The 16,732-nt window shown below is 45.7% G+C and overlaps 1 protein-coding gene and 1 long non-coding RNA gene across 8 annotated transcripts in view; both read right to left on the bottom strand.

Moving 5' to 3' along the window:
* LOC127614931 (uncharacterized) overlaps positions 1 to 16,732 on the bottom strand; it is a 276,974-nt gene that overhangs the window by 185,385 nt on the left and 74,857 nt on the right. The gene's annotated exons all lie outside the window — the stretch shown is intronic.
* esrrb (estrogen-related receptor beta) overlaps positions 473 to 16,732 on the bottom strand; it is a 49,624-nt gene continuing 33,364 nt past the window's right edge. For all 7 annotated transcript variants that reach the window (XM_052086378.1, XM_052086372.1, XM_052086373.1 and 4 more), the window contains 2 exons: positions 7,922 to 8,191; positions 473 to 4,317 (listed from right to left, as the gene is read on the bottom strand). In XM_052086378.1, coding sequence (XP_051942338.1) covers positions 4,073 to 4,317; positions 7,922 to 8,191 — 515 coding nt within the window. In that variant the 3' untranslated portion in view covers positions 473 to 4,072. The remainder of the gene's footprint in view (positions 4,318 to 7,921; positions 8,192 to 16,732) is intronic.

The raw sequence follows: 16,732 nt of genomic DNA, 5'->3' as shown, positions 1-16,732 counted from the left end.
TCATTGATCCCTTGCCTTATTGAAAATCAGAATGGACACATACTGGCGAATGAATGACCAGATCTAACAATTGTACACCATTGCAATGGATATATTTCACACCGTAAATACTCAGTAACAGGGAACAGGGAGTCAGTCGCCTGCCCCTGTCTGCAGTCCGTCACTGAGAATCATTACGCACCGTTCAAAAAAGGGGGAAAAAAAACATACCCCATCACGGGTGGGGGAGGGTAAGTGCTGGGTGGGGGTCTCACCCAGTGATGACAAAGTCATGTGATCAATGTGAAGCATGCGTTACCTTTACAAACAGATCAGTGAACAATGAATGGAGCGGTCAGTAATTACAGTTCCAAATACAGTATATTTGGCAGGAGCGCAGAGGGAGGATAAAAAACATGAATGGCTCAGGTTAGGTCACAGACATGTCAAGATGATCAAAGGGTGCTGAATCAGAGAAATATTGACAATGTGATCATGAGGTAGTAGTCAGCGCGGCGCTGCATACTTTATTCTCAATGGTACGTCGGCAACCTACTGCACTGAATGAAGGCTGATCTATTTACACACTTAGTTTTTACTGTAAGACATTTCGACGTGAAACAGTGCCGCGTTACAAGGTGGCCAGGGGGAAAAAAAGAAGAAACGAACCTTTTATTTGTCATTTGCTACAAAAGTTTTTCATTTTTTTTCTTCCTGAAAAAGATTTCCTGTATAATGCAGTTTCATTTCAACAAGCGCAAAGGTTTCTTGTGACTGGAGCAAAGTAAATATAGTTCTTAATCGGATATACAGGTTACATGTCATTGATTTGAAGGGGTCTCTGGATGTGACTTTATCAGGAGTAGGAATTCCCAGACGTAAAAGCATGCCGGGAACACGGTTTCAATCAGAAGTGGTCCCTTTTGTATTGCACAAGAGCAAGTGGACTTACGGGGCTCTATTTTCATGATAAGCACAAACTCGGCGAGGGGCGTACTTATGCATGGATGGATGCTGGTTAGACCGGGTGTTGGTATTTTTGCATTTGCGTGCAAGTTGGTGTAAAAAAAAAAAGGTGATTTGCGCCGTCGCGGGCATGAACACTCCATCAAAGCACCTCCTGTCATTCCCTTTCACTGTTGTGCACACACATCTTGCATGGAGGCAAAATTGTCATTGCTCTTGGCCGCTGTGACAACATAAGCGGTTCGCCTCATTATCTACAGAATGAGCTGGTGATAACCGCGGGTGATTTAAGACGTAGTCTGGGAAGGCGGAACTTCAGATTGAATTTGTCCCACCGAATTGTCATTCCGCCGGGCATATCTTCTCTACGCTAGAACAACCAGCTTCTGTCGGCCATATTGACAAAAAACAGGATACGCGAGCATTTCCGCCATCGATGAAAATAGAACCCAGTGTGAGATCACAATAGAACTGGGAGGTTTATTTGCAAAGAGAGAGCGCTTTGCCTTCATAGGATCGACCCCGGGGCGTTGCCAAACCTAGGCAGGTGCTGGCCATTCCTACCGTGAACACGACGATGATGGTCTCAACTACTTTGATCAAAGGATCATATTTTCGTGACGGCACCGCCATTTCTCACACCACATAAAAGCTTTCAGTAATATAAACGTGAACGTCTCACAAGTGAGCTGGACCGAACAGGAGTGGAGCTCTCAGACGATGTAATGGACATGGAGTTAAAGGGAGCCTAAGATCTTTCTCCCAGCAGGGATCACACCTTGTCGTGACACATTGTTGGCTCGCCGTTACCCTCTGGCGCGTGCTGACATTTTGTTTCTTGCATAGCTCGGCCATCCCGCTCGCATAGCAAGTTGCTGCGGGCGATGGTTTCGTTCAGCACCGGCCACTGTCGGCGGTGAATGTACGCGGTGGCCACAGGTGGCGCTCTTTGGCCATGTGTACCACGCGGTTCTGTGGTCGAGAACAGTAGTTCCAGACATTTCACTTCAGCACACAAGTTTCTGGAGGAGCAGAACAGTGAGAGCAGAGCTGCCTGGACTGACTGTGGTTGAAATCACATTTCGCACGTGGTTGGATGGACCGTTCGTTTAAACGGATGGCGGTACATATCACAGTTTATAGGTTGCCAGGTCATACATTATTTCTGTTTGCAAATTCTTGAGCAATTTCTACTCAGTTAAGTTTATCAGGATAAGCGATTCGGAGATCAATTCTGTCTTTGTGCATGTGAAGAATTAAGACTTTGTTGTTAGGATTTTTTCCAAGTACTTACTAAGTACATTGTACTTCTTAGATATGACTTGAATGAACGAGCCATCCATTGGTGGGCAGTTTTTGCACGATTCAAGATGCAAAATGGTGTCGACCGTCGCGATAATTGAGTACTCAAATGAGCTGCTGGATGGCAAATTGGTACATGAGAAAAAGTAACAAGTGGCAAAGAAAAAAGGAATCGCTTAGTAATTCAATCTGAGCTGAACGGTGATTTTTAAGTTGGCTCTCTTCATTCTCGTATTTATAAGTGTGTGGGGCAAGTTTGGCGTGTGTGTATTTTTATGACATGACTGTCTAGTGTATGCTAAAACAATGACTTTTCAGCCATATTCGCTGCGTGGCAAGGTTGACCTGGCAACATGTAAGTTGTGGAAGGTGCAAGCAGAGTGTGACATTCTGGTGGGTGTGCACGTATCAACTTACTGCCACCCCTATGTTAGTCATGGTCTCACCCTGGCCATCCCACTGAAAACTTTCTGGCCCCGCCACTGCCCAGCATGTCAACATGATGGTCAAAATGTGGTCCACGTGCCCGCCGCCACACAGACAACAACCTCCCGCAGGGTTAAATATAAACCCGTTGTGAAGCGCCTGTGCACCTGCCATTTACCTTGGTCTGCTCCAGGCTATATAAATGCCGACACAGCTATTTAAAGACAGAAGGTGTCTAAGATGGTGAGAGCAGATGCTGGCCACCTTGCTCCTAGCGTATGGGATGACTCCGCCGCCGGCTTAAAGGGTTCCAAAATAGAGCGCTTTGACATATGGGCCTCTGATTGTTTGAACATGGAATCTCCTGGACTCGCGCCACTCCGTAGAAAGCCTTTGATAGTGATGATCGGCTTTCACCTATAACCTCCGCTTGGCTCGGCCCATTTCCACAGGCTTAAAAAGGACACGTTTGGGGCTCGATGGCTTACGCGAGGTACGGTACAAGAGAGAAGAGAAACATTGTGTGTGTGTGTTTGTGTGTGTGTGTGTATACGTGCGATGGAACTGAGCGAGCAAGCAGGCACGGCCTTGTGGCAACAGCAGCATTAAACGTCGCGCATGAAAGATGAAGGTTGAGCCTGACATTCCCACACCGTCATTTATTGCTGAACTACAGAAGAAGACTACCGACTAGTGTAACTGCCTATTGCAAGTTTGGTTAAACAAGCCTTCCACTGTGAGACGGATCAGATCACACTGCTCTCGAGAGGTACCGTACTGTATGTCCGAGGACGTTTGAGCAGTTAACAGTTCACATTTAAGCAGCTCTTTTTTTTTTTCCCTCCCCTCCCTGCGTACAGGAGGTTTGGGGGACGGGACGGACGAGAGAAAATGGCCATCAATATCAACAGACTTTAAACTGTACACCCAGTCTTCCAGTAATAAACATATACACGTCCCAGACAGAAACACACTGTTGAAAGTGTTGGCGTTGTTCACACCTCTGTCGTCTTGAGAATAAATTCAATGAACGAAAGACTTTTCTTGTTACTGGCATCGACTTATTCTGAAGATGCTGAGGGAGACCTGGGAGCATGACCATCAACAATTAACAAAAGAACTCGTTACTGTACACAGTACTTTGTATATATATTTTACATGAATCTTCATCATTCTTATATTTATATTAATACCCAAGTTTGTTTCTGTTTTTTCTTTGTTTTGTTTTTTTTTAACATGGCGTCCGAGTGTTGCAGAAGGAGTGAGGTCAGTCCGAGTGCTGCCTCGCCTAGCTGAGGTCTCCCCTCCACTACCCCCGCCTCCCCTCCCCCCTTGCGAGCACCCTCTAAATCTTGCTTCCAAAAAGTCTCACGGTACAGCACTAAAGCAGCTCCAAGAATCAGACCTTGGCCTCCAGCATCTCCAGGAACAGTTTGTGCATGGGCACCTTGCCCTGCACCTTGATGCTATAAAAGTGCTGCACGGCCTTGGTGGCCGTCTGCCGCAGCAAGGGCAGGGTCATGAGCAGTTTTCCCGCCCGCCGCGGGTCCTCCGGGTGCTGGCTGCTCTCGTAGTCCTGCAGGGCCTCGTGCAGAGCGTCCTGCAGCTTCTGGACCGCCTCCATATCCTCTATGTGCATGGAGTCTATTCAGAGGGAACAAGATTGAAGAAGAGTAAGAAATGTCGCTGTTCACTTGAACACGCCGATATCAACGGGAGGGAGGTGGATTTTTGAAAATTAAACCTCGTGATTGATATGAAGTGCTATCAGAGCAGCGAGGTGAGGTAGGGAACACGTTATCAGTATATTTCAACCACAGACAGGACAAAGAATGGATCATAAAAAAACAACAACTACGTGTGCTTTGTTTTATTTATTTCCTTCTCCTCTTTGCAGTGCTGCGCAGCTTATTAAAACGGCCTTTGACCGCCCACACTGAAAATCAATGTTATCCCGCAGTAACAATGGCATGAATCGTTGGCTGATAGCGCACATTAAAAAACCCCGTTTGGGAAAGACAGACAATTATTAGGAGATAAAATGGGGGCTCCATTAGAGAATTGGGCGCCATAAGCAAGTCTGTGATGAATGTGACACAATTAATTTTCCTGCCTACTTACTTTTTATGTAACAAGGGAAAAAACGTATTTCTTGTACATAATTCAAAAATGCAGATTTTAATGTGTACTTGCGTACTCTTTTCAAGATTACTCTACAATGTTCCTCCACATAAGTCAAGCCCAAATTCAAAGTAGTCAACTGGTCGTGACAAACAAACAGCTAGAAGGAAACACACTTCGCATCATCACTCGAGGATTGTGTTAAGTGAGAGTGTGAGAACGTAATACTTAAAAAGTGTGTTTTAATATGTTAACGGTGTGTATTAAATAAATGGCAATGTATTTCAAGAAGTGGACTCAAACCTGCGGCCCGGGGCCATTTGTGGCCCGCATGCTGATGTTTTGTGGCCTTCTACTTGACTTCAAATTTTAACCCTTTCGGGGACAGCGGTTACTACAGAGGACAGTTTATCATGTTATCAGGCTACAGGGTGCATGAAAACGTTCATGTAAGCAGGCCCCACATTTTTTTTTTTTGCCATAGAAGTTTTGCGCGTGTGTGTTTCAGGCACAACCTTTTCCAAAACCTGCCGTGGAGAGAAAGGTTGACGACGAGAACAGACCATTTCCAGAATAAGAGGAGAGGGAATGTCTCTGTTGAGCACTGGGCCAAACCAGCATGTCTTGAATGCACAGAGAAAGTTACAGTGCTCAAGAAAACAGACGCCTTTACTCAACTGGTTATGCTGAGGAGGATGCAAAGTACCATATCACATACCTTGTTCATATTCCGAAGAACCGTTAATGCTCAAACTGTTCATTAAACCGAGTGTGAGACCCCTGGGTTGAAGCATATGCAATGGGTAAAAGCATTAAAAAAAACCACATCTTTCTTTTATACGGTCTGCCTAAATTGCGGCTTTTCACCTATTGTTGGTGGGTCTGGAAGGTATCCCCAGCAATAAACAGGGGTTCACTGTACTCACGCTAACTTGGACTCAGTTTTTATTGGACTTAATTTGGGTCAAATCGGAGTTGACCACCTGTGCAGTTCAAGTACATGTCTACGGCATCATGTTACGCGCTTCCCTCTCATTGTCGCCTTTTGCTCCGTTGCTATCAGCCCCGCGCTCTCAGAGAGTCTCGGCGGCGGCACGTCTCTCACTGGGCTAACCGTTGTCTGACACCCCAGAGGCGGCGAGTCATTGGCCGCCTCACGTGTCTCACCTTGGCGACTTGCGGTTTTGGCCGCTTGGGACGCTCAAAGGTAAAACGGATTTTGGAAGCAGGACCCGTATTCATTGACTGGAACAAGCGTATTCCCAAAACCTTGAGACATTTTTCACTCTGACGGCTTTCAAGCCCACAGTGGTGAAATGAAGTAGGTCGTTTGGAAAAGGCAAGGGAGAGGGAGAGGAGACAAGAACATAATTATCTTTTGTTAGATTTCCACTGAAATAGAAAACAGAACCCTACTGAGTATTTTTACTAATAAGAGGTCCACCCCCACCCCGCCACCCGCATTCAACTAAAGTCGCACACACATTTACACCCTCATTTAATGAGACTATACGGCAATGTGTGAAGTAACAAGTACAGGAATTATCCAACTTCCATTTCTGTAAATTACCAAGTATATTCTGCTCTGTTTAATAGCACAACTATTTAGTTTTGCCTATTGGTGAAGTGTTTGGAAACTCTTTTATGATATCATTTAATTATTGAGGGGTCACAATGTAACCGGGACATCCTTGGAAGAATAACAAACAATTAAAAAAAAATGCAGGTTGATGTCAAAGATACCAACAAGAGAAGAAGGAGCGAGCAGCGTGTAACGTTTGGAGGAGGGACGGTCCAAAAAAAAAAAACACTTTGAAGAAACAATTTCCTTGCAATCTATCAGAAAGCCCACATCGATGTGATTGATAAACTGCTAATTACAAAATCAATGGCCATGAATTTTCACAGCTGTCAAACGGGGTTTGGGGGGGGGGGGGTCCCTGGAGAATGATTTCCCAGAGACCTTGTTGTAACCTGGCGGACTCCCTCCTCCTACACCTCCTCCTCCCCACCGAGCCCACCGCATGACCGACGCTCTGCTGTCTCAAAGCAAATAGCTTGCATCAGCATTTTCATTTTTCAACCTGGACAAAACAAAAGGGGGAGTGGTCTGGTGACCCGGCGTGCATTGATCAGAGAGGGGGTGCGGCTGAGGGTGGGGACAGGTCCTGCTTCCTCAAAAGGATCCTGTCGATAGCAGCGTGCCGTCTTTGCATTGGAACAAACGAGCTCTATCACGGCCTGATACTCATTCCATTCGACTTAACACATTTTATTGACAGCCACTGTGCTCCTAATGAAATGCTAAATTTATCTCCAGCGGCTGCTGTGGCCTGCGGCTACTGTTATGGAAATAGCGGAGGAGAAATACCACAACTCACAAGGTGTTCAATTAAAAAAAAGCTCTCTCCATTCCGTGCCTCTTTCTCGTTGCGTTGCCCTTATCTTCTCCCCATCTGCGCGGCTCACGCTCTAAACTAAAGGTTACACGCTACAAGTCCTGCAAAAGTGAGAAATGTCATCTAGGAAACTGTTGGCCAATATCTAAGTTTCATCGTTTGGTCAGCATATTCATTGGCCAAGTAGGAAAAGTTTCAAATCAAGCAAACACTTGTTGATGGAAAATACATTGAAGGGCAAGTTTTTTTGAATATCGTATGGTGTAATAAAAAAGTCAAATACAAAAATGTTGGGATTCCAAAATTAATTCAAACCTTGATAGTGTCATTTTTAAAATGTGAAAATAATAGAATAAATGTACACTATTTAAAAAAAAATGTGTGTGTGTGTGTGTGTGTGTGTGTGTGTGTGTGTGTGTGTGCGCGCGCGCGGGCGCAAGCGTGTGTAATTGAACAAAAATGGTGGCACAAAATGTCAAATCAACAAACAAGTGACAAAACGGAAACATTATTTACAGCAATTATAAAGCTATAATCTATAAATCTTTAAAAAATGGATATAAAATCCAAATGATTTTATTGCGTGCAGCCACTTGACACAATACATTTGAGTAAATTCCCTTTTTTCCCCCCAGGTTGTACTTTTTAAAAATCTGATCCAAAATAGTACAAAACGGACATGGAGTCATAAAAATGAAATCCTAATGAACAATGTGTGCACGTCTCACCTGAGTTGGCGAGAGCGATGGCCTTGAGTGTGACAAACTCCTCCTTCTCCACTTTGAGCTTCTTGCATTTGCGGACCAGCTGCAGGATGGACACGTAGAGGTCGAGCAGGCCCGTCAGCCGCGAGTGCTCCTCGTCCATGATATAGTCCTCGGCGTATACCAGCTCGTCTTCGTAGGGCAGAGAGCGGAACACGATGCTCAGGATGAGGATCTCCATCCAGGCGCTCTGCAGCAGACTCATCTGGTCTCCCAGAGACAAGGTGGAAAATCCTGGAAGGTCAGGGAACAAATACATTTTGAGCGTCGAACTCTGCCGTTTGGTGTGGCAGCGAACTGCATATACAAAAGTATTGAACCGCTGCATTATATCGGAACTCCTGTCATGAGAATAATGCGTAATTCACAGAGAAATTCATTCAAATGCTAAATTTACAATTCAAATGAACACGCCAAACAAAAATTCTTCATTATATTTATAATATATAGATCCGAATCATCACAACAGAATTTGTTTTCTTCCCCACTATGAGATTTTGTGGGTTAGTGGTTGACTATTTTTTTTTTTCTGTTAGCTAATAAACAGCAACCAGGAGACAGGGCAAGCCTCCACCAAGGAAAAATAATCAACTTTAAGATCAGCGTTACGATTCATGCGTTCTTCGCTGAGGAATTCAGGACAAGCTTAGCGCAACAGTGACGTACAGAAAGTGGGGGGTGGTGAAAGAGGGAGCCTCTGTACCTTGATCCAGACCAGCAATAGAATTTAATAAGCTTTTGGAAAATTGTAAGCTTATTCTTTTTACTGTTGATCATTTAACTCACGCTAAACAAACTAAGGAGCAACAGGGTAGTCGACTGGTTGGCATGTTGGCCTCAGAGTGCACAAGCGCAGGGTTCGATTGCGGCTCCGGCCTTCCTGTGTGGAGTTTGCATGTTCTCCACGTGCCTGCGTGGGTTTTCTACGGGTACTCCGGTTTCCTGTCACATCCCAAAAACGTACATGGCAGGCTGATTGAACACTCAAAATTGTCCCCTTGGTGTGAGTGTGAGCGTGAATGGTTGTTCGTTTCTGTGTGCCCTGCGATTGGCTGGCAACCGGTTCAGGTTATCCCCGCCTACTCCCAAGACAGCTGGGATAGGCTCCAGCACGCCCTATGACCCTTGTGAGGATAAAGCGGATCAGAAAATGAATGGATGGATGGATAAACAAACTAAAAAGTCAGAAGCGTGAAGACCACACGCTCCAAGGCCCAACTATTACCACTTGTATCAGCACACAATGACACATCTTCATGTCCTTTATGTAATTGTTAAAATGTTTTCAATACTTGTTTTTGTTTCTCATGATGAAATACTTTTTCGAAAGAATTTTTCGTTCATAAATTTCAGATGAGCACAAGTGCATCGAGAGGAACTCACTGGAAAGCACCGCTTCAATTTAAATGCACACAGGAAGGTCCTCTTTCAAGCAGGTGTCAGGGTGCTTGAGTGGGCTTTACCGTGGGCGACGACAGTAAATCGGTGCAAAGGTCTGGGATGCACAAAGGCAGGTGGTTACCCCTTGCATCCTGTCATACTTGTGCTGGTGAGCCGAGGATTAGCGCTGGGACGAGGTCCCGTTGCAGAGGTTGAGGACATGACACACACATGGCGTTTAGGAGGAACAAGGTGATGAGGGAGCACGTGCACGCAAAGCTTAAAAAGTTACGCAAACACATAGTCACCCGGGAAGGGAGAAGCACGGGCAGCGCAGGCCTGCCAGAGTGCGTGCACAGAAGCACGCACGCACGCAGAAAGTGTAGCAGTGCAGTCATAGGCAAAATCAAAGGCTTCCGCTGCAACAGCAGCGGGGTGGGCTCAAATAGCCAAACGGGCGCCGAACCACTCATTGAACATAAAGTTGATCTGTGAGAAATTCGAAAGAATCAAAAAAGGGCTCATCGAAAAAGAGAAAGATGTTTGTGTCTATTTCCCTGGATGCTCGGCAGCCATAAAGTGTCAAGGCTACACCCGCCGTGAAAGCCACCCTTTCCCTCCCTCCGCCTCTTGTGCCTGCAGGCGGCCCATTCTGACAGCATATTAGGCTCTCCAGCTCCACGAATGATTAACATGATTGCTTTTACAAAGTTCGCTGTTGCCATGCCACCTGCCACTGCGTGATTAAGAGGCGATAGATTACAGTATTGACCCGGCCTGCTCAACACATCTATGCCCTGCGTTTTCTCTGAAAAACAAATGACCACATTTGGGGGCCGCCACCAGCCTCCGTGTTTATCTGCTTCTGCCCGGGACCACAATAACCCCCCTCACCCCCCACACACAAGCACGCACACACACAGAATTAAAAGCCATGATGTGGAAGCAGCAGAAAAAGGAACCAGAACCCGGCAAAATGGTACCTCTGTTCAATTCCCCTTATCGTGGTGATGACCACTGCAGGGGGAGAGCTGCAGGATACATTAATTAAGAGATTGTGATCAGAATGTGCGGGCCTTCACATTTTGAAGGGGAATCAATAGTCGGTAGAATAGAGTGCGAACAGTCCGGCAGGACTGGTCAGAAGGCTGGAGAATTTGGACCACACAAACAACTGCCGAAAGCACTCAAAGCGCGTCACTATTATCAGTGGGCGCAATAAAGCATAGTTTGCAAAAGTCTACGCCATTAAACATACTTGGGGTGAATGTTCAAACGGCTGGTCGTGTTATTTCCTTGTCTGCATACGTGCCCATTAAGTTGGACAGAATGCGGACTGGCCAGAGTGAAACTGTCATCCGAGCACGGGCGCCTTCTTGATTGCCACATCAGGTTGGCATCGCAATCACTGGCAAAGCTCTGTGGAGGCTTTTAATGGCAAAGAGGGCTGAAGCGGAACTAAAGCGGCGCTCCCAATGTGACAGCTCGTGCTGAAGGCCTCGTCCGGGTCTTGCTGAAGAGGCTTTAGAGTTGCTCTGATACAGCGCCACAGCCCTCAGCCATACGCACACAGCCCAGCAGCCTACAATTACCTTTGACGCTAAAAGTCCTTAAATTTAATCCGCTGTTGTGCGATGGAGAGGCGGTGTTTCCCCCCGCTGCTCCATCCCTTCTCTTCAGGGCTGAAATTATCGCTCCAAATGGGATCTCCGTGTCGTTGCCTTCCCTTTTTCCACTCAATTTAATCGAGTAATGAAGTGACTTCCCGACTCCACAGGTCACAATGCGCTCCGGCCGCCGTGCTGTGAAGGTGGCCCGGTTAAGTGCCGCCGGAGTAGGCGATTTCCTCTAATGAAATATCAATATTTACATCTTCATTTCCAGTCAACGGCCAATGGTGGGGTTTGACCAAACATGACACGATATTGACCAAATCAGAGAGGCCTGTCTGCACACTTGAAGGCCCTTTTCCACTCCACCGCTGAGTGCATTTTAGCGTCCCGCATCGCCCAAAATAATAATGGTAATAACAAAGCGCAGCTTTATCTTGTGCATTTAGCTCCGAAATGGATTTTCATTTGGAAGATTACAGGATGTAACGCGTGTTCATGACTGCCACTGACATATTCGCTTCCATCGAGTTTTTTAAGGTCTGCAAGCTGACAGAGTTAAACTGCATCTTTGCTCAAAAGGCTGAAGGATAAGAGCAGCATCGACAGAAGCCAAAACCATCATCGCTGCTTTTATCTCGCCGGTGGGCTCTCAACAGGAGGGGGCAGGCAAAACTCACAGACGGCCATCTCGAACCTCTCAGAGATTAATCAGACGACTGGATGGCCCAAAAATGAAATGCTAGAGATTTCTGTTGAGCTGGAGTTCATATTCTATTAATTTATTATTGTTTCCCTCTCCCCGAGGGCCATTAGCGCGGGTAATAAAAAGAGATGTAATTACGAGGCATGGTGGCCCCCCTCCAGCTGCAGCCCCCTCGTAACTCACCCTCAATCAGACAACAGAGAGGAGCGAGCGAGGGAGCGGAGAGGGAAAAAAACGGCAGCAGAGAAAGGGAGTGAATTGGAGGATAAAAGAGAGGAGAAGATACAGGGTAGAGAGGAGGCAGATAAGGACGAGGGAAAAGGAGTGAGAGCATAAAGTGAAAGGGGACCAGAGAGCAGGTTGGGCGAGTAGGGGGTGGGGGGGGGGGGCGGAGACGGAGATAGACAGTCATTGTGGCTGGACGCAGGCGGATCTATCATAGCCAGCTATCAGAAGGACAAGCAGGCCCTGAAGACTTGTGCCCGGCAGCAATCTCACCTCGGCCAAGGCAAGTGCTCTCTGGGCTCTAGTTGGAGTCAAACTGCCTCTAACTGGGCCCCAGCCGTTCTGCACATCATTTTTTTTCACCACTACGGTATACCCTCCAACTGAACTGAGGGATCCTGCTGCGAGACGCTTAGCTTATATCAAAGCTTGCCATTTCAGATGACGCTTAAAGGGGGAAAAAAAAAAGCCCAACTCTGATCTGCCAGAGTGCGGCGAAAGATGTATAACCAGTAGCAATGATCATACGAGAGTGTGAACCATAATTCTTCTTGAATTAACATGGCAACATCTGGATCAATAGCAACCTGGTAATAAAATGTGGCGGTTGACACGGATAATTTTACCTCCAGTGGACACGCGTAAATGTTCAACAAGCATTCCCGACACACGAAAGCTCTAACCATATTGGATGCGATTGATGCCAGCTTTCTACCTTCATTCAAGACGATAACCATCCCATTATCCCATCAAGGAATGGGTGATTTGACCAGTACCCCGTGAATATGATTGGGTTCCATCCATCCATTTTCTGATCCGCTTTTATCCTCACAAGGGTCGCGGCGCACGCTAGAGCCTATCCCAGCTGTCTTCGGGCAGTAGGCGGGGAATACCCTTAACCGACCGGTTGCCAGCCAACCGCAAGGCACACAGAGACTCACACCTAGGGACAATTTAGAGTGTTCAATCAGCCTGCCATGTATGTTTTTGGAATGTGAGAGGAAACTGGAGCACCCGGAGAAAATCCACACAGGCACGGAGAATATGCAAGGTCCACACAGGAAGGTCGGAGCCGGGATCAAAGCCACAACCTCTGCACTGTGAGGTCGACACGCTAACCACTTGACCACCACGCCGCCACTTAAGTTTGTTTAGTGTGAGTTGATTGATCAATAGTAAAAAGAACAAGCGTAGCATTTTCCAAAAGCTTATTAAATTCTATTGCTGGTCTGCACAAAGGCACACAGACTTTTCTTTCACCGGCCCCCAACATTCTGTAACGCTAATCTTATAGTTGATTATTTTGCCGGGCCGTCCACATTATTGGGTTAAGATTAAGATATCCTTTATTTGTCCCACACTGGGGAAATTTACAATGAATCATGTTCAATACAGTAATCCCCTTGTTTTAGTCTGCACCCCATGACCTACTGACCCCAAAATTGAAAAACTTTAAGTATTCCCCGGGGTTCCACTGTTCAATCCCAACATCAGATATTGCTGTCAGCGCCCCCCCCCCCCCCCAAAAAAAAGCTTTTAATCATTGTCATAATTACACATCATTTATCTCTGCAGACATGGAGTGGCAAAGCCTAATGAGGGGGGAAGCGGTGTTGATGGTCTCTTAAAGGCATACCGCCACCATCACAGGGATTTCTGACTGCATTTTAGTTTTACACTGAATGATCCTAAAATTAGAATGGGGAAACGATATAAAAAAGGAAGAATTTGAAAAGAGGGCAAATACTTTTTCATGGCACGCTACTGTATCTGTTCAAGTGGATGATAGAATTGGGTCACACGTCTATCAGAGCGGAAACCACCATTTGAGGTAAAACAGTCCCAAGTATTGACTTTCAACTGTGAGGTTTGCACGGATGGAGATATAAAACATGCGCTGTGTGATATCAACGTTAATATTTTCCAGTTGTCATTATGATGGGGGAGTGCACCTGCTTATGTGTGACAGAAACCACTCAACAAACCCCTCCCCCATTCCACCTGGCAGACCTCCCCATCCTGGCGCTAGACCCTCCTCACTGTCTGCCTGCCTCTGATACGCTGTGTCCCATCTCAATCTCCCTGTAGCTTCTCCACCTTCCACCAGCCCTTTTCCTGTTCAGGTTCAGCCCTCAGCATGCACCTGATTGCTCAATCTATCTTTATCTCCTGTGTAGAAGCTTACGTCAGAGGGTAAATTGAATATACTAAGAGCCGTCTGTAGATGTCTATATTTAATAAAGTGAACTGATGAGGTGCTGATTTATTGCTGGCCAGTATTCACACTCTATTACAAGGAGATTACGAAGCTTGAGTGGGATCAGGCTGGCAACTCCGTAAGTAGATTTCACAATTTAATGGCAAAGAGAAAACAAGAGCCTTGGGGGTGGGGTGGGGGGGATTGGTGTTTAGTCTTGGTGGAGGGCTGACGCTGATACGACAACTTATAAAACGACATCTCTGTTGTCTGCATGTTAACAACTAACATGCCAGATGCCTGCCAGTCAAATGAAGAGCTGATGAGCTGACATCCAGTAGAGCAGGACGCAGGACCGAATCATTAGAATTTTTTGTCATTCTTATATGAACATGCAATTAATAACCCTTTCATGCATCCTATAATCTAATAACATGGTCAGGTGTCCACTGTAGTAGCCGCTGTCCCTGAAAGGGTTAAATGCTGTTTGAGGAGGAAAATATTTTTTCAGGCAATATCAACCTGATGCATCAATATATAATTGTGTGGTTCATATACTGGATCAAAAATAGATTTTATTGTGTAGGAACAAGGCAGCGGCTGCAGCAGAGTGTCAATGTTTGCTTGGCCTTTGAGCCTTCTGTGAATTCCCGGCTGAAAACACTCCAGCCGCAGAAGCTCGGTTGGGAATCGGCAAACACCAAACAACAAGACCCTTCTGTATATGTTGCATGCATCGCGGCTTTTACATATGAGCACATGACATTCCCACTGTGGGTGGGAAAGAATTCAGGGTGGAACTTGGAGGTGGGTGGAGTGAGGTGTGTGTGTGTGTGTGGGGGGCGTCACTATCACCTCCCGTCACTCCTGAAGAAGACGGCAATGTCAAAGTAGTAAACAGCTTCCACCTCACTGTGGCTGCCAATATACCGAGTACTCAGCTACATTAAACCTCCTGGACAATGTGAAATGCAGCTTTATGGGATGCAAGGGGACAAGACGTGTGGCTAGTGGACGACTATGTATGTCAAAGGTTGTTAGCACCTATAGGAGCAAGTAGCCATCTGTCAGCATCCCTCCCCCCCACCTCCCAAACACTGCTACTAATGACCCTGTCACCCATAGGCAACAGCCGCGTTACACTCTTTTGCGTGGTGGTGTTTGAAGCCGTGACACTCGTGACAAGAATATCCACAGTGATTATCAGTTAATCAAATACACGCCGAATGGTGATGTGCTTCTCGATTGCACCCTGCTCCAATATTGCATCGTGTTGTGCTTAGCTGATAGAAATGAGACTTTAAATGCACATTGATCTCTGTGTTAAAGTAAAACAAAACAGAAAAAAACATTCCACCCACACTCTCACTAACAGGTGTTTAGGGGCGGAGGAGCACAGAGAGGTAAAGTGGGGCGAGGCCGTTCAAAAATTTGAAAACAAATAATAGTATCTTAAAAAGAAGTGTTGTTACAGTGCAGGAAAAGGTAATATATAACCTCATTATAAAATGTGTATATCCTCTCTTCTGCTGCACATTAAACATGCTTAATTCAACATAAAAAAATAAAATAAATACTGTTGGAAAGGCTGAGTACCCGGTTTCATGAGTTTTAAATTGTTACATTTGGACTTTAGTTATTGGCCCATCTGTCAGTGGTCTAATCAATGTGGTCTAGTTCATAATGAACTGTTAATCTTTTTAATTCCATTGCCTACGGCGTCAGAAATCTATCAGAATGCAATCACCCACATGCCCCCCTTTCTTTTTTTTTTCTTCTTCTTTTTTGTCCCGCAGCTCACTGCAAACGCATGGTACACTACCCTGGGGTTGCTTTGGTGCATGGAGAGTTAGAGCATGGAGTGGCAAAACCACTGAACCGTCTCTGATCAGGTTCAGCCATGTACAACTCAATTATGCTGCTATTTCATGGCCAGAGGACACCCACTGTGCTAATACAGACGCCACCAATGTGGCAGACAAAGCACTCAGCTACCAGTCATCTGTATTTTGCCAACTTGTGTGTAAATAATGATAGATACTGTTACAAGCAAGCCCATATAAAACAGGAGTAAGCCAGTTGTTTGAAAGCAGATGAGCATAATCTATTTAAGATACCATAATACTGCAGGTACTGTACCTTGTTTCGGAGAAGACACTCTGGCTTACTGTATTAGGTTTAGGGTTAAATGATCATTACCGCCGCATTTGGAATGACACAAATCCCATTACCATTATGCATTCATGCAACGCGCAATATGAGTGAGTATAATCTGATTATCACAACACACTTTTAAGACCGTCATGTGAAATATATCATAATCGGTAGTCGGAACGTTTTTTTCGTGTTTTTATAAAATACTAAATCAGTGACTTAGGCCATTATTGTTTGAAGGTGGCGCTATGATGCGGGTTTAAGTTTAGCGGCAACTTTTGGGAATTGGACAATGAGAGTGTGTGTCACCGGGTCACCTGAGTTCCAGTCCTGAGTAAGCTTCTTGGTTAAACACTCAGTCTGCTGACCGTGCACGGTGCGTGGTGAGTTATCTAAACAGTTGAGATGCATAACGGGCCACAGGTGAGGCCAGGGGCCATGAGCATAGACACTGCTAATCTCCTTAATCTCAGATCTGGACCTGATTAAAACCCTACCTTCTT

This window comes from Hippocampus zosterae, chromosome 14 (genome assembly GCF_025434085.1).
Source record: "Hippocampus zosterae strain Florida chromosome 14, ASM2543408v3, whole genome shotgun sequence".
Taxonomy (NCBI): Eukaryota; Metazoa; Chordata; class Actinopteri; order Syngnathiformes; family Syngnathidae; genus Hippocampus; species Hippocampus zosterae.
Note: the sequence above shows the minus strand (reverse complement) of the source record. Positions and strands in the feature narration are given on the sequence as shown.